Raw genomic sequence first — 24,603 nt, 5'->3', positions numbered from 1 at the left:
AGTATACCAAAAAGTTCTGACTTTCCTGACCTACATAAATGAGTATTTTCTGATATATCCACCTTTTGGCTGGTGGATCAATACATGAATGTAGTTTTGTTTTTACGTTAACTTTGCCAATAAGTCTCTAACTTCTTGCTGTGAGCTAAAAACAGTTCCTTGCTTACATTGAAGTCTGAACTAATGTCAGCCTTTCTAGTTCTTAACTACAAAAAAACATCCCATAGATGTTATGTAACGAAAAAGGGATTTAGTCTAAATTTACCTCCAGGATTTGTGGACTGCATCACACCAGATCATTGCATAAAGGTTTTTTTTTTTTGTAATTATTTTACAATATCATGTTATATTATAGTGTGCCTAAACTTTAAATGTAATGACTTACTTTGGTATGGGCAACATTTTCAGAATATTTTCCCTAAGCATTGCCCTTAAATGTTCATTTTAATCTGAACTTTTGAATATTAGCAGTGCACTTGCTATTATGTGAGTGCCAGGCAGTATGAAAGCCAAATCTGTCCATAAATAAGTCAATCTGTGCACAACCAGATAAACAATGTTTGTGTCGCTTTAATATCAATCAGGAGAACTCTGGCTGAATATTGGAACTAGTGCTGCTGTTTTTCAGATTTACATCTGAGGTTTAATTTTAAATGAGGCAGGAAGTGCTCCCTGACAACCACCAGCCAATAGGTTCACTCTCTTCTGTTTACTATTGCATCACTGCCCTCCTATTGGCTGGTGGTTGTCGGGACTGTTCCTGCTCTTGTATAACACTGACCTCCTGTTTTGCAGTACATTCACCTTCAATCCACTCAATCTGCTCAATTAGGAATCCCCATTCCTTTGTTAGTTGAGGTGTCAAATGAGTATCTTCAGTTTTTGAGATTCACTTTTTGTTTTTATCGAACTGCTAGTCGAAGGAGAACAGTGTAACTTGGATATGTCCCTTCTGGTTTCTACTAAATGGCAACCTAGAAGCAGTCATTAAATGGCATATCAATAATGCAAGACCGCAAGCAAAACTTGTGGTTAGTCCATGGACCTCTGTTTGCATTTTGAGTCCTTTATAAGGGGTTTTGGAATTGCTAATTGATTTTAGGAAAAAGAAACAAATAAACTGTATGTTCCTTTCAGTAACACATGCTAGTGTCTTCCACTTTCATTAAAATGATCATCTGTGTGGAGGATTAGAGGAAACTCCTAAAAAAAAAAAAAAAACATTCAGACAATGTTCTGTATTAAAATGCATATTATTAAATACATAGAAACTTCCTGACTTATTAAAGTGGGTGAGGCACAAATGGAAGTCCTGGAGGAGGGGAAGGGAGACCTGAAAAACCAACGTCTTTACTTTCTACAAAGTTAAAATGTGCTCAGGTTTCTCATGTGTTTTTAGAAATGTGTATGTGCTATTAGACACTCTGCACTACCAAAGAAAAGATTGATAGTAGCCACCATCTCTAATGGCATTTGCTTGAAGCTTTTCTCTCCATACATTTAAAATGCATAGATAAAAATTCCACCATATTGGGGCCACACAATGTTAAATATAGACATGTATTTCTAAAATATGCCCTTTTGCCATCATTGGTTTAGGTACCAATCTGCTATTAACTTAGACTTGTAGGAAAGTATAAATTTAGTATTGCATAATGATAAAATCATACCCTTTATAAATCAACAACAGTATAGGTAGGTCCCTAGAAACACGTTTGGCAGTGCAAAATATCTATCAAGTAGTTTGTGTACACTCAACATTGTTGACAACGGACAGATTTCAGTCGCCATTAATATGCTAAACAACTATTTAAGACACAGGGTAATGCCGCTCTGCTTGTATTACTGTTAATGTAGTTTTATAGTGCAAGCAGTAAATGTACTTTACTTCTTAACCCTTTGTAGTTTGTGTACAACAGAGGTCACACTGGCGGAGAATGAAGGAGCCATTCAGTTATGTTGCAGCAAAAAACATGTTAAGAAGAAATCATCTTGACAGGCAGATAAGCTAATCACTCCGCCACTTCTCTTTTCACTGTCCAAGTGGAAGGACAATACTTATAAATGGTATTAAATTGCAACAAATAAAAATCGGGTCTCCTGACCTGCCAGAGTGCACTCAGGACAAAATCATAATCTGATGGTATTAAAGCAAACCAGTTACGTAGTAGGCAGCTATAAAATGATGGAGCTATTCAAAAAAAAAAATTGTCTATTTCAGCACATTGCGTTTGGTTATGGGTGGGTGGGAATTTCAGTTGTGATCCACCAAGGTTTTCAGTATAATGATTCATGTGGTGCTTGGCAGGTTTTAAACTAGTTAAATACAACATCAATCAATGATCTTAGAGTAGCTATTGTTGCTGCCAGTCAATCTGGGATGGGTTATAGGACCATTTGTAGTCCATCATTCTACAGCGAGAGACTTTTCAAAAGTAGAAAACGTTCAAGACAGTTGACATCCTAATTCTCCCCAATGTCAGACCGTGCAATCCTTGGAGAAATCAATAGAAAAACAAAGCCACGTCCTAGTATATACCGGTCTCCGCATAATGGGTGTTTTTTGTTTTTTTAATGTTCTCCCTAGTTCCTGGAATCGACGGAGGTGCTTTACCAGATACCGGTCTGACAGATTCCTACTTCAGCACCAGCTTTATCGGAATGAATGGATTTGGAAGCCCTGCAGAAGCAAATTACCCACGAATGCAGGTAATGAACTGATCTATTTTATGTGCACTTGTAGATTTTGTGAAATTTTAATTTGAATTGGCCTTAAAAAGGAATATAAACCTAATAGGACTGTTTCTACCTTTATAGATTTTAGTTATATCGGCTAAAAAATATGGGGGGGGGGAGCGGTTTAACCCTCGTCCCATTTTTTTTTTTAGTATAAATCAGCAGACAACATAGATCAGTCCAAAACCTTGTTTCATATTTATAACTATCAGACCCATACTATCAGTCACTGTTGTATTAAACTTAAATTAGGGAGTTTCAGCCCCATTTCATGTTCATATGTAAACACCCTTATTTCCAGGATGCCTACATACACAAACAATATTATCTATCGAGTATCAGCACATGTCAAATGATTCTAGAACCATTATTTACAATTAATGCTAAAATGAGCTGTAAAGGTTTTAAAGCGTCATTTATAAATACTTATAATTATGGTCATTTTTTTGTTTGTGATTTTACACACATTTTTAAAATTTACCATACTGTGTGTTTTAACTTGATGCAGTCTTGTCTTTAAATGTTGAAAAAAAAATGTGAATTGCACAAAACTAATTAGGACACTATATCTGGGGGAAAAAAATTGAATTGTGATGAAATACATTGTGTTGCTTTTTATGTTTTGTAAGCGGGAAAACCTCCATACACCAACCAGTTCATTGCTAATTTCTGGGTATAGAGAGATATTCCTGCAGACTAAATATTCTAGTAACTGATTGTAGTAATTGTGCTTCATCTGTTTTGTCTCTTTGTAGCGGATGACAAACAGCAGCAGTTCTCCGAGCCTTCTCAATGACAGTGCCAAGCCATACGCAGGCCATGGTAAGCAAAGTGTTTTCAAGCATGCAGCCAAATTGCTGTAAAATATCAAATTTCTATAAAGGATTCATTATTTTAGAATAGCACCTTGAGGTGGATTTGTATTTAGGGCTATGGTTTAAAAAAAAAAAAAAAAAAGTTCTCAGTTCATTAAAATTTTCTGCACTGTTATCTGTATAGATATCTTCCACACAGCAGCACAAGCACTTAGATAGAAAGGGTCCACTCTATCAAAGCTTTGTTGCATGCACACCCATCATTCTTTTGTTTTAATATTATTATTATTAAGGGTTAAATATTCTTGATAGTGAGGGTTTTAAAAGACAGAAGATGGGTAGGCAAGTTTGCAAAAAATGGCTTTTGAGTTCTCTTTTAAATGAGCAGTAGGAGCAAGATGATGAGGATGACCATTCCACAGAGTTAAGCAGCTCTAGAGAGGTCTTGTATCCGTGCGTGTGATGAGGTTATTTGCAAGGAAGTCATTAGTAGGTCATTGGAGGAGCGAAGAGAGCGGCTAGGGGAGTATTTTTCTATCAGGTCAGAAAGGTAAGTTGGACAAGTACTGTGGAGGGATTTGATGGCAAAGCACAGGAGCTTGAATTTGATTCCAAGGTGAAATGTAGGCCAATGAAGAGAACCACAAAGCAATGCAGCGGAAGAGGAGCGGTGGCAAGGACGGATGAGTCTGGCTGCAGCATTCATAATAGATTGTAGAGGAGAGAGTCCCTTTAGTGGAATACCAGAAAGGAGGTGAAATTGACAGGACCTGTAAATGTTGTGAATATGGGGGGGTAAATGAGAGGGCAAAATCAAAGGTGACAACGTGCCTGAGGGCAGGGATGAATACCGGCGTTGTTAACAGTTAGGAATATGTCAGGGAACTTTTAAATGGGAGGGGGCCCGGGGGGGGGGGGTGATGAGTTCTGTTTTATCCAGGTTGTGTTTAGAAATCTGTCAGATAACCATGACGAGATGGCTGACGGGCAGTGTGAACATGCTTGTAGGAGGAAAAGGCTTTATGGCTTCTCGACAGAATAACTAAACTGTATTTCTTTTTAACTTCCTGGGTGGTTTATTTCTGTCTGGATTTATATGTCTAGAAGCAGTACCTTGTCTTTCATGAAAGTGTGGCTCTGGGTTACTGCTATCAGCTAATCCCCTTGCACAGTACTGGTAAATATTATACTGAAAGATGTTAGTTTGAAGCTTTAATATAAAAAGGTAATAGGGTTGCTGTGATAAAATGTTTAGAGCAGTCAAAAAATATAATGTATTTTTTTAAAAACAGATTCTTGTCGTCTTGTTAGTGCTGACACCTACACACACTTTTCTCAGTTTAACTTAAAAACCGTAAACTGCATTATGTAAAAACATGTTTCATTCTGAATACTATGTAGTCCTAACATTCATGGTCCTGTCATTGTTTGTGCAAAGCAGCAGGAAAGGGGGCTACATGGTGACAACAACATGGCCTGCAGCTTTTACCTCTAATGCAGTGCCTTGTTTCTAATCTAAGCTGAACAGTTTTTAGAAAAGTACTGTATATACCCAGATATGCTTTTTGAATGGATTACAAACTTCATGAAAATGTTTTATCATCTGAATGGTGGATTCCTCTTGGGGACAGCTCACTGGGTCATTCAAAGCAAAAAAACTGACCTAAGTTCACTGTGGCATTAGACTCTGAAAGCAGTATTGGCAAAACCTCGCAGGAGCTTTAAATTATCATGTTTGCAAGGTTTAGATGTGGGTAATAAAGCTTTTTATGTACATCTAGGTGCCCAGCATCCAATTACAAAAGCTATATCAATTAAATATTCAAATTCTAAATGAGAAATGTGTTTATATTAGGAAACAAAAAATGAAGAAGGCAAATACTAACAGTTGTAGTTTAAACACTATTCTTCAAATCTCATGATCTCCATTGCTGGCTTGTGGCTACATATTGAAGCACAACACAATGGCGTCTGAGCTGCAGTAGTGCCACTTTAACAGAGCTTGTCATACTTCATGAGCAATAAGATGTATAATCTTTACTGTAAATGTCTCAGGTTATATAATATCCTGCTGACTTGGCACATGGCAGTTCAGACTTTTTGATTGGTGTTGCAGTGTTTGACTGGAGGCAATTTGCCAAATGTGTTGGGATACAATTTGCAAGAAATACATATTCAAAACAATGTTAATCATATATTTCTGTTCATTTTAGATGCTTTGGGCTCTTCATCTTCCTCGCTGTTTAATGACTTTGCTGCACTCAGTATTTCTCAAAGACGAAAGGTAGGTTTTTTTTGCACTGAATTGTTTGAGTTTTAATAACAACCTTATCTTGCTAGCTATTTCTTTATTTACCGGTTTCAAAATAATCTTTCTTCCAACCTCTTAGTGGCTGGGTTAGGGTACATATTTGGCCTCTATGTATAAGCACTTCAAGTGGTGATTTGCCATAGCGGTTGCATCAACATGGACACCAGAATATAGGGTGTATAATAACATTGCACACAGGGGCTCTCTCATCACTGACTTTGCCTTGTCCCTTCCCATATTTTATTTGTCAAATACCAGCACTTGTACCGCTAACTAAGACATCAGTGTTTTAATGGTTGAATTAGATGTTGGGCATCTCTCAAGCTGTTAAGGCTCTACATATGATTCAAAGAGATCAGCAGGTGCTTGGTGGTTCTACGAAGTACCTACACTATTATAGATGAAGTCTGCTACATTTTAAATTTGGTAGTATGAGTGACCATAAATTGCCTAAAATTAAATGCTCCTTTCCCAGTATTAGAGTTACTCTCTACTCTCAACAATCTGTTCGGTAGTTATGGTCTGACACACATTCCTCCACTGTTTTTGATGTATGTAGGCACTGGGCCTAATCCTCTGTGGAAAATGGCGAAAGATTACAGTACCACATATGTTCTGCTGTTCATGGATGAGTTATCTTCCCATGGTTGCAGCGGTAAAGATGGAAGAGGGAGGGGCCCTCCCTAAAATGTATTAAAAAAAAAAAAAATGGATATCCACCCTTTTTACATAATGTTAAAAATGTGATAATAGGACTGCTTTAAATGGCATACATTTTAATGCAATTAAGGTGCGTTGTAATAAAGAAAAATCCTAATCATAGTTGTATCTCGGGCAGTAAAAGGCCAACCAGTGCTTGGAAATTACTTCTTTCAGCCCGCACACTGAGACATATCTGCTGGTCTGACTTGTTACAAAGGAACTTTATTCTGACATGCGCTTCTCAACAAAAGAAAACAAGGGGTTATGTAGGTTTTAGTATCTTGCATGGGATTTTGTAAAATGTATACTATATGTAAAAAAAAAAAAGTATATATCTGGAACTGAATACATCAAGTGTCAGCCTTCCCTTGTATCTCCCCTGGTACCTTTATTGATAATGAGCTGGGTTTGAAGAGAAGTTTTATGTGACATTGCTTTTCAGCAATCTGCAAATATGTTTCAGCCATGTCTCAAAGCCTTGAATCATATCTAAGCTATTGTATATTAAATTATTGTTACTCCACTCTTTACCTTATGTGTAGCTGAAGAAAATGGAACATTAAAGTGGATTACTACATGACACGGTTGTTTGGAAGTTTTATTGCTGCTTTTAATTTGGTCGCGGAATCCTCTTTTTGCAGACTCCCAATCCCACAGCCAGTGAGTTTATTCCCAAAGGAGGATCCACTTCGCGGTTGAGTAACATGTCCCAGTCCAACATGTCTGCCTTCTCCAATGCGCTGTTCTCTCACCCCTCTATGGGAGGTCCTACTTCAGCTGCTCTTGGTCCAGGTAAAAATATTAGTTTTATAAGTATAAACTTTTAGTTTATAGTTTATCTATTGCAAGAATTTTTCCTTTTTAGTTTTGGACACGGCATGCAATTTCTTACCAGGTTATATTTAGAATGTATAAAAATATTGGAATGTGATCCTTTACATAACCCCTATGTTAGTGAAGCAAACTCTGAAGCTTGGAAGCAGGAGGTTCCATGTAGTATGACTTTTCACAAGCTGCTAATACATACAGTTGCTCCTGTTGCATAAGTGTGAATATACAGAGCTTCATAGGTATGACTAACATCCTATTTGATAGATATTTACTAACTAGCTGTTAGTATGCATCATCACAGTGAATTTAAATGGTTGACAGTATAGGAGCTCAATTTTCAGGGTTTTTTTTTAGCTCTGATGCTTCATTTAAAACCAACTATGGTGTAAAATATAACTGGACCGCTTTAGAATCAATAATGGGTGATGTTTTGAAACTTAGAATGGGTCACCTGTCATTCACTGTATTTTCTGACCTGCTTTGGTAATTACACAGATTTCATTTCTGATGCTGTTCCTGTAAACCTGGGTGCTTTTGGGTGTTCCCATCTGTGCATGTACCTGCACCTGATTTTGCGTGTGTGTTTTTTTTTTTTTTTTTTTTATATAAAATCCTTCAGAATATGTTGGAGTAAATAATAAAATAGATGTGTAGATAAATGCATTAATAGGGTACTCGAGCAAAGAAAATTTCCCATCACTCAGCCTCTACCAGAATTTACAATATCATTGTTAGGTGAGCTGATGCATTATAAAATATCTATAACCAAACAAAATGGTCTTGTTGCATGAACATGGTGTATACCATGTTCTCACTTCAGGTGTGATTTCCAATTCTCAAAATAACTCTGTACTGTTTTTGAACATCTTGTTTGTTTGTTTTTTACGTGGACTAAACCCTCACTTCTCCTTTTTTGGGGCTTGCCGTGACATTGGGTAAATGAAAGTGGTTTAAGAAGTGAAAGCTGTGCTGTGTTTCGGTGATATTAGCCTGATGTCAGTGGAAGCTTTAGGGGCTTTTTATAAGTCTGGGGTTCATATAAAACTTTATTTCTATATTCAAATACATCATATTGGATCATAAATCAACATTTTATGTATAGCTACAGTCCTATACATGGAGTTTAAATGTGCATGTCAGTATAAACAGGCAGGATATATATAGATTTTAGATTGTGTGTGGGTTTTTTTTTTTTTTTTTTTAACCATCCCTTGGTTACCTCTTTTGTTCTATGTTTGCATGAGTCTTACTGGGGAATAATGCACCCAGCTTCTCATGCAGAGGCAGTTCTTGACACTTCAATGTATTTAACATTAACATTGGCTGGCTTTGTTAAAAGTTCAATCCTAAATCTACCATAAACCCATCCAGCAATTTGATTTTTTGGGCAAATGAGTCACTCTGTATGTTTCCTTAGACATTTCTTGGATGCTAAACAAATATGCAGACATTTAGTCATATAGAAACATGAGCTTGGGAAGTGTCCACACTTCAGAAACTTTGCTTGCAGTGCCCATACACTTGCCAGATTCCTGCCAGAACACCCACATGAAGAGGCTTTAATGTTTTATGCTACTTCATATAAACATTGTCCTCCTAAAGTCCTAATTGTCTTTTTAGTACTGTTTACAAGCAGCAGACTTGTTTTGTGTAGCCAGTACTTTTAAACCTCCTGGGCGGTTCATTTCTGTCCGGATTTACATGGGTAAAAACGGTACGTTGTTTTTCATGAAAATTTATTTTACAGTATATTATAATATGAGTAGAATAAAGTTTGAAACACAAAATCATATCAAAATAATAGATTAAAAAAAATTTAATAAACTTTGACATGATTTTGACGTTTCAAGCTTTTATACTCATACTAATATATTATTATACTGTAAAATAAATTTTTATGAAAGACAATGTACTGCTTTTAGACATAAATTCAGTGTGATGCATTCAAAACAGTTATTTTGTATTGAATGCAATACAAAATAATTTGAAGTTCCCGCCATGCCCCTAGCGACAGCTGTACACACGGACGTCACCGAACGAACTACCTGGGAATGTCAACGCACTCGCTGGGGGACAGATCAAGGAAGAAGACTCAGCCAGGGGATGGCAGGACACTGGAGGATGCCGATGGGACCAGGTAGGTAAGTGTTTGTTTTATATTTTTGAACTACCCCGAGTTGGGGTTACCGCTTTCAGCAGGGTTTTTTTTTTTTACCCAGAGTCACACTCAGGATTACAGCTGGGAAGGTTAATCCAGGCAGCAAAGTTCTTTATTGCAGCTCTACCACAGTGAACATGTTCAATGACCTAAACATAACTGCCCTAATTTCCATGTGTGTCCTTTAGCTTTAAGAGTCCAGCCAGATGTGCCTGCAGTCTCATTTGTGTCAGTCCCATGGTAACATTTTTGCAAATAACTTCTACTGTAGGCTTTTAGTGTCATGCCCTAGAACTCTCATTAGAGTTCCATCTTCAGTGGCAAGTATTGTCAAGCACTGAAATCTTCCACTTTTTTTTTTAAATTTGTCTTAAATTTTTTAGATTTGGTGGCATCGATGAGGATTTTCCAATGTAGGGCTAAAGATGCAGTAAAGATATGCTCTAAATTGTGTTATAAGGATGCCTTTACACATGTGCAATTTAATGCACGTTTGTATACTTGTGTTTAAAGCAAAGATAAACCCCGTTTTATACTCGCCTGTCCCCGTTCTATCACAGGGCACTTTGCTTTTCTAATTTTTATTTCTAAATGCACTGTTTGGCCATCTTGATTTGGCTGGACCGGGATGGTGTTTGGGAGTACATTCAGTTCTGGCAAAGCCGGCTATCCTGACAACCAACAGTTTCACAGTTCACTGGAGCTATCGGGCAGATAAGAATCATTTTTGCTGAAAAGACGTCGCCATTTTTAAAAGTGGAACTTTTATTAATGACTAAATTGATATATTTTAAAACGGTACTAACTTTTTTAGGTTAAAAACACTAAACAAATTCTCTTAACTGCATCAGAATGTTTGACTAACTGTTTTTACTTGCACTTGCACAAAAGTAGACAGAAGACCAGGTATTTTCCTTGTTAGTCATTTAAACTTGTTGAAAGTTTGCTGTGTGAGATTTTTTAATTCTTCTATGACTTGTTTATTTTCCTAGGGATGTCGCTGTCTGCTGGATCTTCGCCTCTTCATTCCCCCAAAATCACACCCCACACATCTCCTGCCCCGCGGCGGCGAAGTCACACACCCAACTCCGCTACTTACATGGTGCCGACAAGTGCCTCAACACCAGTTACTAACTCAGTTTCGCAGCCCCCATCTGCAGGACAGGTTATTCAGAAGGAGACTGTTGGGGGCACTACGTATTTCTACACAGACACCACTCCAGCACCTGTCACAGGAATGGTATGTGCATGAAGAAATATTTCTACAAACTGAATATTTTTGGCAAATCTTTCTAGTGTCCATAAAGGGTGTTAAACTTGCTTTAAGTGTTGCAATCTAATTGTGCGTTCTCCTTTTAGATATGCCAACAACTATGTAGTGTGAAGGCCTAGGTAAGTCTGAAGAAGCAGGCCCTCACACTACGTGATTATTGTTTGACCAGCTTTAGTAATTTTGGCATGAAAAGCTTAATTTTATTTTTATTCACTTCTCCCTGTATATTTTCTTTTGTCCAGTAACACTTGGAAAACTGTGGGGGAAAATTAAGTGAAATTATTTTCATTTACATTTTGTAAAATGCAGTTTGATCCCTCTCTAGGTCTTGTGTAGACAGGCTTTGTAACTGCATTTGAAAAGCCCGTCAACCATGGTGGTGCAGATCCCCCTTATCACTTTAGAAGTGCAGATGATGGTTTAGGCTTGCTTGACCTACTTTTCTCTAGGACAAATAACATACAGGCAAAACAGGCCAAATACAGCATTTAAGGTTTTGTATTTGAATGCATGTGTTTGAGTAGCCCTGCAGTCAAATGCACAAGTTGGTATTTGACAATGCCAATCTACACGGGGACCCTGGCAGACAAATTTTATCCAACCCCCTGCATGGCACAGCTGCAACAATTGGTAACCAGTGTAAGATGACAGCACTCATCTGAGCCATAAGTATACACCACATGGAAATAGGTTTTGGCAGCAAAGACCAAGAAAACAAACAAAAAATACAGGTGGTATATAATCTGCTTTTTTACAACAATTTTCTCGGTGAATCCAGTTGTATAAAAGAAGAATCTTCTAATTTGAAGAAATAAAAATCCGTACCCTGTAATAAAATAAATCTTGCCCCCCTTATGCTCTTGGAGAGTTAACCACATCATGCTGTATCATGTCCCCTGCTGGGGTGCCATGGTGCACACCACTGTCTGCTATACTACTGGAGTACTATGTGACATACCTGGAAGTGGCGCATAGCATAACATTGACTCATCATTGTATGCGCACGCAAGTGGCGATACTGGGTATAATTGAGTGGTCAGATTGGTAAAGGAGCAACTGCACACATAAAGAATTGTTTTGCATTCATGTTAGATGGTAAAACATCTTTGCAATCTAGCCCAAAATTACTAAATCTAATAAATAATGTAGCCTTAGAGCAGAGAACATGTGGGTGTTATTTCTTTGTATAACTTTTTATTTTCATTGTAATTTGAGTTTGCTAGGCCCCAGTCATACCATATGTGTTGTAGCTTATTTGTGGTTTAAATTGTAGGTGAAAACACACATTTACAATCGGGTCAAATTCATGCACTGTATGTTCTAAAAATGCATATTAGAACAGTTGAACTGTTCTTCAGGTTCGTGTCTCACTAATTATTATTTTTTTGCCTACTAAAAAAAAGGTTTTTCCAAATTATCACATTTACCCTCCTACCGCTCCTCATGTTGCTTACATGCAGCCAAAAGCAAATGCACCTTCCTTCTTCATGGCAGATGAGCTCAGGCAGGTATGGTATTCTAAGATCTTCTTTGCTTAATTACCTGTGTGTTTTATTACTTTTTTTTTTCTTTTTTTTTCTTCTGTCTTCCTCATAGCAAAGACTTGCTATATATCTAAGGAAATAAAATCTTGCCACTTGTTGACAGATTGACATTGTTTAAAGGAACAGAATGAAGATAGAAGTAGTACCTAGAACTTTTCGAGACAAGATATGGTAGGGGGCTCATTGGGAGGCTGAGGGCAGTATTGGGCATCCAGGCTTACCTTTATATTCCAGTCTTTTAATTTTGGAGGAAACATAATTTTCTCCAAAATATCTCATCTGAATCTGAAGATCTCTGAGGAAGGAATCTCATATCTATCAACATTTTTAAAGTACTCCAGGCTCACTGTTTATGGCAACTGGCAGCACTGACCTTCCAAAAAAGCAATTGGCTTGGCTGCATTAAGCTTCACAAATTGCAAGAAGCAAACAAATATTTAACGATTGGCAATGAGGGCTTCTCTCATTTCAGTGCTCTAACATGGTTGGGCAGGTTAGCCCTCTTAATAGAAAGGCTGGTTGAAAACTTTAAAATCGGAATGTTTGTTTTTAAAGCCTCCATACAAACTTGTGTATATGCACATATATTCCATTTTTGTAGGTAGTCACCTATGGGTGGATGTGTAATTGTCTTTGTAGTTTTGTGAACAGGGTTTCAATGGTTTGCATACTTGGTATTCATTCAGTATATTTTTTAGTGAAAATATAGATTTAATTATTTGCTGAAGAACAAATTTGCAACAAAATGAACTGTGAACAAAAATGTAACTATCAACTCCACTTAGTATAAAAGCATACAAAAACAAATAACAAATCTTACTATTTGTCATATGTGCAAAAAACTAATTGGCCTGGCACTCACTGAGGTGTTTTGTTTTTAGGAATTAATTAATCGTCACCTAATAACAATGGCTCAGATTGATCAAGCAGATATGCCAGGTAAGCTTTTCACCTTCTAGTGTCATTTTTGTGTGTGTGGTGCTTTTGATATATACTATAGATAAACTGTATTTTTAGGTGTACCAGCAGAGGTTGACAGCTACCACAGCCTTTTCCCCCTGGAACCACTGCCCCCTCCTAACCGCATACATAAGTCGAGCAACTTTGGATACATCACCTCATGCTACAAGGCAGTAAACAACAAGGATGACCTGACTTACTGTCTGAGAAGAGTTCATGGTGAGAATGTGATTTAGCAGCCCTTAAAGTAGATTATATTATATTTCAACATGCCTGCTCTTCCATATTTTGTCTTTGAAAATAGCCATAGAGATTGAACCAGGCCTTACGCAGATCCTCTGCTTAACTGTTGAAATAACATACAGTGAGTACTGCCAGGCAACATAAAGTCCTGCATTTCAAGAAAATGAATGCTGCTATTGTGGCTGTTTCCATAAAGAAGCAGGGCAAATATTTTGTTTTGCAATGGAATTTTCTCTTGATGGTCAGCACAACTTCATCTCTTAAACTTGGCTAACATCCAGTAATATTATAGTACCATTCCTGTCTATTATCCTTGCACATGATTGGGTATTCTTTGACTAGTTAAATTTAACCCCATTAAAAATGGGAATTCACTTTGCAAGCTAACCATACCCTACCTACATTTAGCAAATCGGCATCATTGTGTAACTTTCCAATGTAGTTAACAAAGCTTACATATACATTGGGTAAAAAATTGCCAGCTCCCATGTCATATATACTGATATCTTTACTGAAAACATGTTTTTAAATGCCTTTAATGCAAAATCTGGCAGTTTTTAGAAAAGAAAAAAAGGCTATGAACGTGTATTTTTACTCCATTGAGTCTTGTTAAATAAGGTTTATGTAAAGTAAAACTTCACCTATTTCGGGTATAGTAGTCTATTCAACACAGACGCGTATAGGAAATTCTTACACCAGGTTTTCTAATTAAAGTGTAAAATTAAGTAGCTCAATCTACCAAAGCATTGTCATTTGCAGTCCTGGCCTTCTGCAGTAAACCTTTATACTTGGCAGTTAATACTTTGTTAAATAGTTCAGTGCTGGGTTGTCTCAAATTCATTCAATTTGAAAATTGCCAATTGCATGACTTTCTGGTGGCACAACTTGAGCCACTATTCTACAAATTTGACTTTCTGTTTGCTAATATTTTGCAGCATTTTCCAAAATTGAAGATCCATGTTGTCAATGCCAAAATTATGATGCCGTTTGTCACTTGGTAGTCTTAATTGAAAATATATTTTCATCCCGGTTAGTCTTGTATGCTCATACAAATTCCAAGGTTTGGGGCCATAATAAAGGCTCAAACCCTTTAACTGGATCTGGGTCATCTGTAGTACAAAGAATGATTTGAAGGTTGCTAATGAGTTTAGTTTGGTGGATACAAGAGTCAGCTTAGATGTAATTTACTGATATTTTACTCTTTGTAATGCCAGAGAATATTAGATAGTGTAGTTAAAGTGAAACCCCATCAGCGCTTTTTTTTTTTTTTTTTTTTTTTTTTTTTAGGCTTTCGTTTGGTGAACACAAAATGCATGTCTTTGGTGGATACGTGGAAAAAAATCCAACATTCAAATATTGTTTCCTTACGAGAAATGTTTACAACCAAAGCATTTGGAGAGCATTGTAAGTTAACCACTAAGTGTATTTCTAATGAAAATGATTGTCGTGGTAAGTTTGTGCTTTTAGGTTATTTGCTTGTAAAGAAAAGTGCAGAAAAGCCAAGCAGGTTGTTGTCCAACACACACCACCTCTTGTGAGACATCCCTCCTGTCGCAAAGCTAAACTGGTTTTGGTTACTAAACATAAAAATATATTTGTCTTTAGTATTAAAATCTCCTTTTTTAAAGAAACAAGGACACTGAAATGACAATAAGCAACATTATAGAAATAGAACTACGTTTGTCTTGATAGACCATGGGTTGAATGTATAGGCATTTTAGGCATACTGTAGGGCCCTTGTTTCACTTTTTTACCTCAAAACTGATCAGACTTGCAATGCATGTTGGCTTTAGTCCCCTGAAATGAGCACTTAATTACACATTTGGCAAATATTTTTTTTATTATGGTTTTCTGTCCATGGACTGAGGCCGTTTCCTTGAAGCTCTTTTGAGATCATTCAAATTTGCAAACCTGCATGTGACCACCATCTAGCTGCTTTTGCATTCATGAACTGGTCAGGGGAGAAAATAATTTCTCACATGAACATCTGATGCAGGCCCCTAACAACAATGATTTAGCAGCCATCTCTACCTTTACAGCAGAAATGTAACCGTTTCCCACACTTGGCAAATGGCTACATGTATGTAAGGTTCTGTCAGGAGCTGTTCAGCAATGTGGATTTTGCTGTATATGTGACAGTTTGTGTTTTAACCTTAATCATTCCAAAAGGGAATTTTGTATATGATGGTGTATATTGAAAAATGTAATTACAATAAAAGTGTTTATTGTAAAAATGTAACTTTTTTTTTTTTTTCTTTTTAAAGCCTTGGTTTTTGCATATGACTTTCATGCTGGTGCAGAGACCATGATGAGCAGGCATTTTAACGATCCCAGCGCAGACGCCTATTTTACCAAGAGAAAGTGGGGTAATGTCATTTTATTTCAGATCTTTGTTGCCTTTACTGTTCAAATATTTGTTACCTTTACGGTAATGTTTTGTTACCATTATGCCAATTTTTTAATGTAAGTGTTCAAGCTGCCCCCCCTCCCCCTTTATACCTTCTCTAGCCATCTGTTCAGCTGAGATGAAGATTTACCCCTGGCATGAATATTACAATTAACTTCTCAAACTTTTAAATGACTGTGAGATTTGTTTTACAGTAGGATCTAAGACCATAGAGTGGTAATTGCACCAAAAACAAAGTTTTTGGTTTGTGTCAATACTGGCATCCTGCAGTAAATGTGCTTCCATTTCTCACCGTTCACTTGCCTTGGTCAATAGCTGTATACATTGCATTTCATGTCTGTCTTTCACATTGCATAAAATGCAGCACTTCACTAAGAAAACAACGAAAGTTTTCCTATAGTATTCACAAATTCCAGGGGCCAACAGCACTAAAGCTTTGATCTTACATGTGCATGTATAGTGAGTTAAAACTCAACATTGTGTTAACTTAAGGTCATGATTCATTTAATGCTTAATTTCACTTTTTTTAGATGATGGATACGCCCAAGGAAACTTTTTTGCGAATGGATTAGGGGACAGCTATGCCTGTGTGCTGGGTGCTGGCAGTCAGTGGGGCAGTCAGTGGTACTCAGGGAGTGAGTGGTGCTCAGGGAGATCTCCCATAATTCCTCTGTTCTCTCCACCTGGAACCTCTGAGTTATATGCACCTTTTGCATTTTTGCTGAACAAAATGTTTCTTGATGCTCATTGTTTTTCAACAATACACAATGTGTTGCCATTCATTTTGATTGGGACCTTAATGCACATTCAGTCTATGGAAATGCACCCTATATTCATTGAGAAATGCTTTAAAATTGCCAGAAATGCTAGTGCCACATTCTTGCCCCTGTACTTCGTGTGCTTCTCTGCATAATATTGGGGGACTTTCTATTCATGTGCATCTTGGAGTGTAAATATTAAGCATTTTGTGCACATTATTGCAAACCTTCAAATTTTATTTTTTTTGTGGGACTTAAGGAAAAACTTTTAATTTTTTTTTTTTTTTTTATCCATTTTATTTTCACACATGTGGAAATACCTTAGAGAACCACAAATTGGAAGTGTGAGATCCACATGGCCTATGGTGTGACCAGCATATTATTGATTGATAAATTATCCATAGCCATATCCTTCTCCTTTGAGGGAATCTCAATGCCACAAGTTATTTCCACGGGTGTACACATTTCACTTGGTTTGTAAAGTAAATGCTGTTTAGGTGAAGTCACTATAGCATTTTGTTTTTGTCATTAAAATTCACATAAGTAACATCACTTATTCTTCAGGCCAACATGACGGTCCCTTGCCTCGTCAACATGCTGGTTTGTTACCGGAGTCCCTCATTTGGGCATATATTGTTCAGTTGAGCTCAGCGTTGAGAACCATTCACACAGCGGGACTAGCATGTCGTATTTTGGATCCAACTAAAATTCTCATCACTGGGAAAACCAGGTATGAGAATAATTTTTATTCTTTGTTTATAGGACATTTTTATCCAGAGTAGTTATTTTAGTATTGACTCTTCCTTTTCTGTCTCCCTTCAGTTGTTGTACCGTAAGGTAAAATATTAGCCACAGGAGAAAGAAGTAAAACAAATGAGACTGCAAAACATTCACCGTAGTGATAAAGGCAGGGTCACATGTTGAGGCGGTTATCTGGCAGTTGCAGCATGTAAATTCCTCACTAATCTATTTTGTGCTGGATCATATGAGTGAACCTTTTCAGAGAATCCTGCGGACTGCCATTGCTGAAAAAAAAAAAATTGTAAAAATGGTGCCTGAAAACTATGCTGACTTACTGGCTTTGATATTGGGGGAAGGGGTTCTACTTCCCAAGTTTTGTAGATATGGGAACTTGGAATTAAATTGGGACTCCTTAGCTGCACACGTGTTCTGAACTTCAACACAAAACTATAAAAGCCACAGAGCCAGTGTGATAGCCAGGCGACTATCATTAAAAAGTCAGCAATTGCAGCTTCCATGTTTCTCATATGAAAATGAGTGCTTTAAGGTGAACCTGTCATGAGAAATAATGAAGCTGCCTTTTGTGGTTGTCACTGTGAACATTCTAGATTACTAGTATTTGCTGACTTTGAGTCGCTAGTCTGACTTTTCTCAATGGATCTTTACAGTTGTTCTAATGTCCCTATGTGCAGATTTGCTCTTATCTGATGAAGCATGAAGGTTCGAGATCTAGCCTGGCAGCCAGAGCCTAAAAGGATTATTAGCCTGCAGTGTTCTTGTATATGTTACACTGTAATTGTGTTGCATTTTTATATCCTGTTTGTATTTCTTTTAAGATTGCATGTCAACTGTGCTGGAATCTTTGATGTTTTAACCTATGATGGTAACCAGAATAATCCTGTTGCTTTGATGCCTCAATATCAGGTCAGTCCTGTAATGTAATGCCGTATGTCTAGTTTTAGTTTTGGCTGCTTTCTTCCATACAAGTATAGGTAAATGCAGAAAATTACAATTGCTTTGGTATTGTCACATTTGCTTTTTGTGTTCTTCCAGTGGCAACAAATAAATAAAAATAAATCTGAGACTTTTACTGCACTGTGGTGGGTGGGGAATGTTTTTATTGCAATTTTGGAGTTACTGAACTGTCATGTCTGTCCCAAACAATTTTAGCCAGTATTTATACAACATGGACATATTACACAGGACTTCAGGAGTACATAGTCATATTGGTAACAGTAACTCAAAGGGGCTCACAATCACATATGACCATGGTAGATACATTATACATAGTCCAAGGACTATTTTGAGGTGAAGTAAATTAACCTAACTGCATGTTTTTAGGATGTGGGGGGAAACCGGAGTACTCTGAGGAAACCCACACAGACATGGGAGAATATACAAACTCCTTGCAAATAGCATCCTTGCTGGGATACAATCCTGTAACCTAGTGCTGCAAATCTTAATGGTCATGATATAGAAACCTGTTGTAATTTGTATGTCCTTTAGAGATTATAAAAATTACTTTCTTTCAGCAAGCAGATCTGATCTCCTTGGGAAAAGTGGTACTGGCATTATCCTGCAACTCTTTGGCGGGTATTCAACGAGAGAATCTGCAGAAAGCCATGGAACTTGTAAACATCAATTATTCCTCTGACCTAAAAAACCTGATTTTGTAAGGCTTGCTTTTATTTTATTTATTTTTGTTTTAGTAAAGTAAATATTAGTTAAGTAAATATTGCATATTATATGTATTAACATCACTTTTAGCGTCCTTAGTCATGTCACTGTCCCCCAGAGTTGGCTACAATCTAATGTTCCTACCGTGATCTGACATAATCGAAGGTAAAATTGAAGAAAAGACATTTAACCAACCTTTAATTCCACCATCAGCCATTCTAAACGTTTAACCTTCCTTTAATTCTACTATCAGGCATTCTAGTCACAAAGTCCTACCTTTAACCTTTCCTTTTCAGACAGGTGGTTATTAAAGAAAGGAACAGGCGAGTTCCCCTCTGCAATAACTTACTTGCCTGATTGCTGCCCAGCTGTCAAATTTTTCTAAGCTCCACATGATGGCACAGTGTTCTCCCCAGAATTATTTTTTAGCTGGGTTGTCAGAGGTGGGGCAAGACAGCAAATTTAGTGTTTTCAGTAGTTTATGCCACAGGGATCAAGGGTGGGGGGGGTGGTGTCACGGTAGCCGGGCGGAGCAACTGGCCAAAACCTTCTGGGGAGAACTATGTAGAGAATAGTAGCCACACATCCTGATATATTGTGTAGTGCACCTAGCTACCTAAAGAAAGGACCTCTAGATAATCCAGACAAGAGTAATGTGCTTATTGTACTATATTTAGTAGTAATAACTATTCCATTTTAATTCTTGTCCTGTTTGGCTACTGATAAAAGTAGGTGGTATGTTTTCTGTTTAGTACCTTGGTTATGTAGAGCTACAATACTAAAATTGCTTATATAATGTATCCAATTTTTACAGGTTTTTCATATAGTCTTTGTATTTATGCGTGTAAATGTATTTACAGGTACTTGCTGACAGACCAAAATCGTCTGCGCAGTGTAAATGACATTATGCCAATGATTGGTGCTAGGTTTTACACTCAGCTGGATGCTGCCCAAATGCGCAATGATGTCATTGAAGAGGACCTGGCCAAGGTAAGGCTTTCAATGTTACTAGAACACACTAGATCAGTGTCCTTTCAGGCAGACTTATTTGGAACTTGCCTGCTGTAGGTGTGGAGCAAAGATTTGGAATTCTCTTCTCTTCCCCAACACACTGAACTAAGTTTCAAGCTGCCCATTTATTAGAAAGTTTTATTCAGGAAACTGCAGAAATGAAACATGCTAATGACCCAATAAAGCGGTCTGAAAAACTAAATGATCAAAATAAGATTGCTGTGGGTAGTGCTAGTTTTCCTCTTTGCAGTAGTTGTTGTTGTTGTTGTTTTATAACCATAAGTAGATCATGATTTCCCTATTGCCTTTTCAAATGAGCAGAAGTTAAACGGGGCTTTTCAGCAAATCCTATGGGTGGAACACAGATGTTTTAGATTAGATTGTAATTATTTGTGCAGATTATCACTAGCATGGCCAAAAAAAATGCCTTGACCGAAAAGTAGGCAAACCTGTGCAAAACATTGTTTATTAATTTTAACAACTATTCCGTATTGAAAAAATGCAGGCAAATGCCTTATAAATTGAATGTAATATAATTGTAATGTGAATACTTAGTGTGTTTTAAATAGCAGGCATTCGGTCACAGGTCATGGGAGTGATTATTGTGGTTAGTAAAATTAAAGTAAGCTAAGGTCTTGCAAGATCTTTAGGTATCAAATGTTCTTTCAGCACACTGCATAATGGACATATAGCTTGCTTTTGTTTGAGGCATTAGAGCCTGGTTCATTAGTGTTTGTGGAGTGGAATTGTGCAGACACATGGTTTATGCAGCTAACATACCCTAGCGTTCTAAATCCACCCAAATTTCCATGCAAAAAGCGGTACAATTTTTTTGTTTTTTTCATTATAGGCTATTATTCTTAGGCATAACTCACATATAGTTAATAATCTTTAACAAAACACAAAAATCTGTTAAAAAAAACTATAAAAATTATAAAAAAAAAATGTACATGTACAGTAGCATATATATTATATGAATATTTCTTTGTATTGAACTCAATACAGCTATTTTGTATTGAATCCAATACAAAATGATTTGAATTTCCCGCTGATTCGCCCGTCCACACCGATGCATGTACCGACATCACCGGAGATCGTATCTGCATTGCGCAGCTGGAGATCGAGAAGAAAGGACATGTCCCCAGGACTCTATTCCAAGCTGTGTGCATCTACTGTTCTTGACAATGGGTCAAATATGGAGGACTTTTGTGTTTTATTTGTCAGTTGTTATGGGTCTGATTTGCCCCATTCTCCTGAAGACAGGTTGCATTTCACAGACAATGTTTTTAGAATCTATGTGAGAAATTAAAACTGCAAAATGATGTATTTTTTATATATATATATATATATATATATATATGCACTACTGTTTTGTGTTTTGATTTGGTGTGTTTTTTTTTTTTTTTTTTTTTTTTTTTTTTTAAATGGCTTAAATTTAGGATGTTGGTTGTGCCTTTTTTAAACAAAAAAAAAAAGTTGCTTGGTTCTCTAAACGCCCTGGTATTTTTGAGAAGTTTTTGTGTGTGTATACATATTAACTCTGCCCCATTCAAGGAAATATGACTATTTTTTTTCATATAGTTATTTCTGTGCATTATCAAACACTACTTTTTTCTTTAGGAGGTTCAAAATGGACGCTTATTCAGGCTCCTGGCAAAGTTGGGAACAATAAATGAGAGACCAGAGTAAGTCTTGGACGGTGCACATTAAGTCCTATAATTGTCAGGAAGAGTCCAGAGTCCACTTTTTTTTTACAAACCTAAACATGGGTATTGTCATACATGTGTATATACACACTAGGGAAATTCTTAGAAGCATAGTTATTTTGTGGTCCAGGGGTAATAAAGCTGGTTTTAGATGTTAGAATGAATAAGTATTTCTAAAGTGCTGAAAGCCTGAAGAACTTTAGTGCAGAAGAGCTTTTCAGAAACTTGTTTATCATTGGAAAGGGAGATGGGTCACTTTTTATATTGACCTTTTGGGTAGATAAGTAACAAATGGAACAAGATTTCTAACCTATGTTGTCAAGTTTAGCTCCTGGTAGTAGCTGCCAGGTGCTAAATAAGTTGATAACCTTTATACCCCTTCAGTTATTGCTTATTGTAAATGCTAACAAGTTAATTTTGTCTAATGTTGACTGAAGTGGCATGATTTTTACACCCTTTAAAATACTGCATAGACCATAAACCCAATTGTGCAGGCTGCAGACATGCCAAGCTAAAGGAAGAGCCAGGATTTTTATCAGTAAGATCTCAGAACTTACTGGTTGAGTTGAGTGTGGGTAGCTGTGGTTCCTGTGTGGAAATTTTATCCTCAAAACATGTGATGCAAGTAGTTAAAGGGTTTTAATATTTTTGTATGCCCCTCCATCCTGTGCACTTATACTGTTTTCATCAGATAGTAGAAAGCTTCCCTTCTGCTGTCAGAAGTAGCTACTAAACTGCCTCAAGTTATTGGGTTTGTTTAATGCCTTAAGGAAGGAATTTGTTCGTTTTTGAAGTCCCAGTGGTCAGTGGGGGTTACCAGCTGGATAAGAATTTGCAATTATTCTAATGTACTTAGCCTGCCAACAGTTTTACCTTTTAATTTATTAGAATATATATATATCTCCATCGATCTCACATATATACAATCTCTCCACATCACTTCCACGTGACTATCTTTTGTTTTCTTTTACAGATTTCAGAAAGATCCGGCCTGGTCGGAAACAGGTGATAGATACTTGCTGAAACTCTTTAGGGATCATCTTTTCCATCAGGTGACTGAAGCGGGAACTCCTTGGATTGACCTTAGTCATATTGTATCATGTCTTAATAAGGTAAAAAATGCATTGTGGTTTCTGTGGCCGAACATAGCATAAAATCAGATGGGGAATAAAAGCCATTCATATTAACCTCACCACCACCTGTTTCTTATTTTAGTTGGACGCTGGCGTTCCAGAGAAAATTAGCCTAATTTCCAGAGATGAGAAAAGCGTACTTGTGGTAACGTACAGTGATCTTAAACGCTGCTTTGAAAACACGTTTCAGGAACTGGTGGCAGCCGCAAACGGTCAGTTGTAGTATTCATCTAGCGCATGCAGGACATTGAGGAACTAAACCAATAGCAAATTGCACTACAGCTGAATTGTCCTTGTCATCTCATTTCATTATCGGGAATCAAACAGGAGATGAGCGAAAGCTGCTTGCACTTCAGTCAGGTACACTGTTACTTGAAGAGAAGCTTGTTTGAGTTAACCATACGCTACGGCTGCCAATAGAGGCTTTATCTGTGAAGACGTTTCTTTTAAATCCAGGAACAGCATCAGGTGCATGATGTTCCTATTTTATTTTTTGTTCTCTACTTGTATGCACTACTTTTATTTTAAAACTCTGATCTGACGTTGAAGGGAAAAGGCTTTTTTTTTTTTTTTTATATATTTTTTTTTTTCCTTCTTTCTATGTTCTGAAAAACCTAAATTCAGGGGCACAGTGTGATCTTCACCAGTATAGCGAAATGTGCTTTTGTTTTGTGTCCTCATATCATAAACAGACCAGGTGGTGCAACAATTCCATAAACACTTCCTTGTTAACCCTTTGTAGAATTATGCTGAGAAGACCTTATTGACGAAACGATTTTGGGCGCATAGAATCCAACTCCATGTTTTCCAATTGTTGAAGAGGAATTTTTGTTTAAAACGGAGCGCCATCACAACCTTCAACTAGCTGCATTTTCTCATCTCTAGAAACACAACCAGCGCCTTTTGCAAAATGTATATAGGTCTCCTGCTTGTCCTAAACATTTATGCAAATGTTTTGTATGTTTTTGTTGCTCTGATCGCCACAATGTTTCAGGAATACATCACGTAAATGTTTTATTGTCAGAACCACAGCTTTACTAGTGTTACACTGGATGCAGAGACACTGTTAATGAATGTGATGTTATGTTCTTCTGGTGACTTCACCTCTTGGTGAACACTAAGGGGTATTGCAACTTAGTATCTTGTTTAGACTTTTTTTGTTTAAACTTCCAGAAGAACAATTTTAAAGGATTCCCTCTTCCTCCATCTTGAAAGCTGTGGCACAGAGTGAATTTATATTAAAAAAAAAAAAAATTAAAAAATAAAAAAAAAAAAAATTGATAAAGACTGCCAAATATAGGATATATTTCTTGGTAGAAGAGGCATAACTGTGTAACCTCTTAGCACTGAATCTATAAATACATATATTTTAATATCTTGTTGTTCTATGCCAGAAGATGACTGAATGCAACCCCCACTGCTCCCAAACAATCACAAAGACTTAGATGTTCCAGCCTAACCAATGAGTCGAATTTTAACAGATCCATAACTCTGTCCATAACTTCTCCGCTCTACTTTGTTTGAAGCTTTAAGGTGTAGGCACCAGGACCCTGCGTTTTGAAGAGATGTGGAAAGTTCTTATAGATTCCTATAGAAA

General features: G+C 37.0%; 1 protein-coding gene across 3 annotated transcripts in view; it reads left to right on the top strand.

Moving 5' to 3' along the window:
• The window catches only part of PAN3 (poly(A) specific ribonuclease subunit PAN3), a 28,689-nt gene extending 4,406 nt beyond the window's left edge, over positions 1 to 24,283 (top strand). The window contains exons 2-18 of one of the 3 annotated variants that reach the window (XM_072404579.1): positions 2,588 to 2,709; positions 3,492 to 3,558; positions 5,765 to 5,835; positions 7,206 to 7,356; positions 10,546 to 10,793; positions 12,230 to 12,334; positions 13,252 to 13,309; positions 13,388 to 13,549; positions 14,861 to 14,977; positions 15,838 to 15,939; positions 17,303 to 17,468; positions 18,316 to 18,403; positions 19,012 to 19,151; positions 20,017 to 20,146; positions 21,788 to 21,852; positions 22,847 to 22,985; positions 23,089 to 24,283. In XM_072404579.1, coding sequence (XP_072260680.1) covers positions 2,588 to 2,709; positions 3,492 to 3,558; positions 5,765 to 5,835; positions 7,206 to 7,356; positions 10,546 to 10,793; positions 12,230 to 12,334; positions 13,252 to 13,309; positions 13,388 to 13,549; positions 14,861 to 14,977; positions 15,838 to 15,939; positions 17,303 to 17,468; positions 18,316 to 18,403; positions 19,012 to 19,151; positions 20,017 to 20,146; positions 21,788 to 21,852; positions 22,847 to 22,985; positions 23,089 to 23,229 — 2,072 coding nt within the window. In that variant the 3' untranslated portion in view covers positions 23,230 to 24,283. The remainder of the gene's footprint in view (positions 1 to 2,587; positions 2,710 to 3,491; positions 3,559 to 5,764; positions 5,836 to 7,205; positions 7,357 to 10,545; positions 10,794 to 12,229; positions 12,335 to 13,251; positions 13,310 to 13,387; positions 13,550 to 14,860; positions 14,978 to 15,837; positions 15,940 to 17,302; positions 17,469 to 18,315; positions 18,404 to 19,011; positions 19,152 to 20,016; positions 20,147 to 21,787; positions 21,853 to 22,846; positions 22,986 to 23,088) is intronic. The other 2 variants (XR_011919801.1, XM_072404587.1) reach the window with 2 other exon arrangements.
• The last annotated feature ends 320 nt before the right edge of the window (positions 24,284 to 24,603 follow it).

The sequence above is a fragment of the Pyxicephalus adspersus genome, chromosome 1 (assembly GCF_032062135.1).
Source record: "Pyxicephalus adspersus chromosome 1, UCB_Pads_2.0, whole genome shotgun sequence".
Taxonomy (NCBI): Eukaryota; Metazoa; Chordata; class Amphibia; order Anura; family Pyxicephalidae; genus Pyxicephalus; species Pyxicephalus adspersus.
This window is presented reverse-complemented; position numbering and strand designations above follow the sequence as displayed.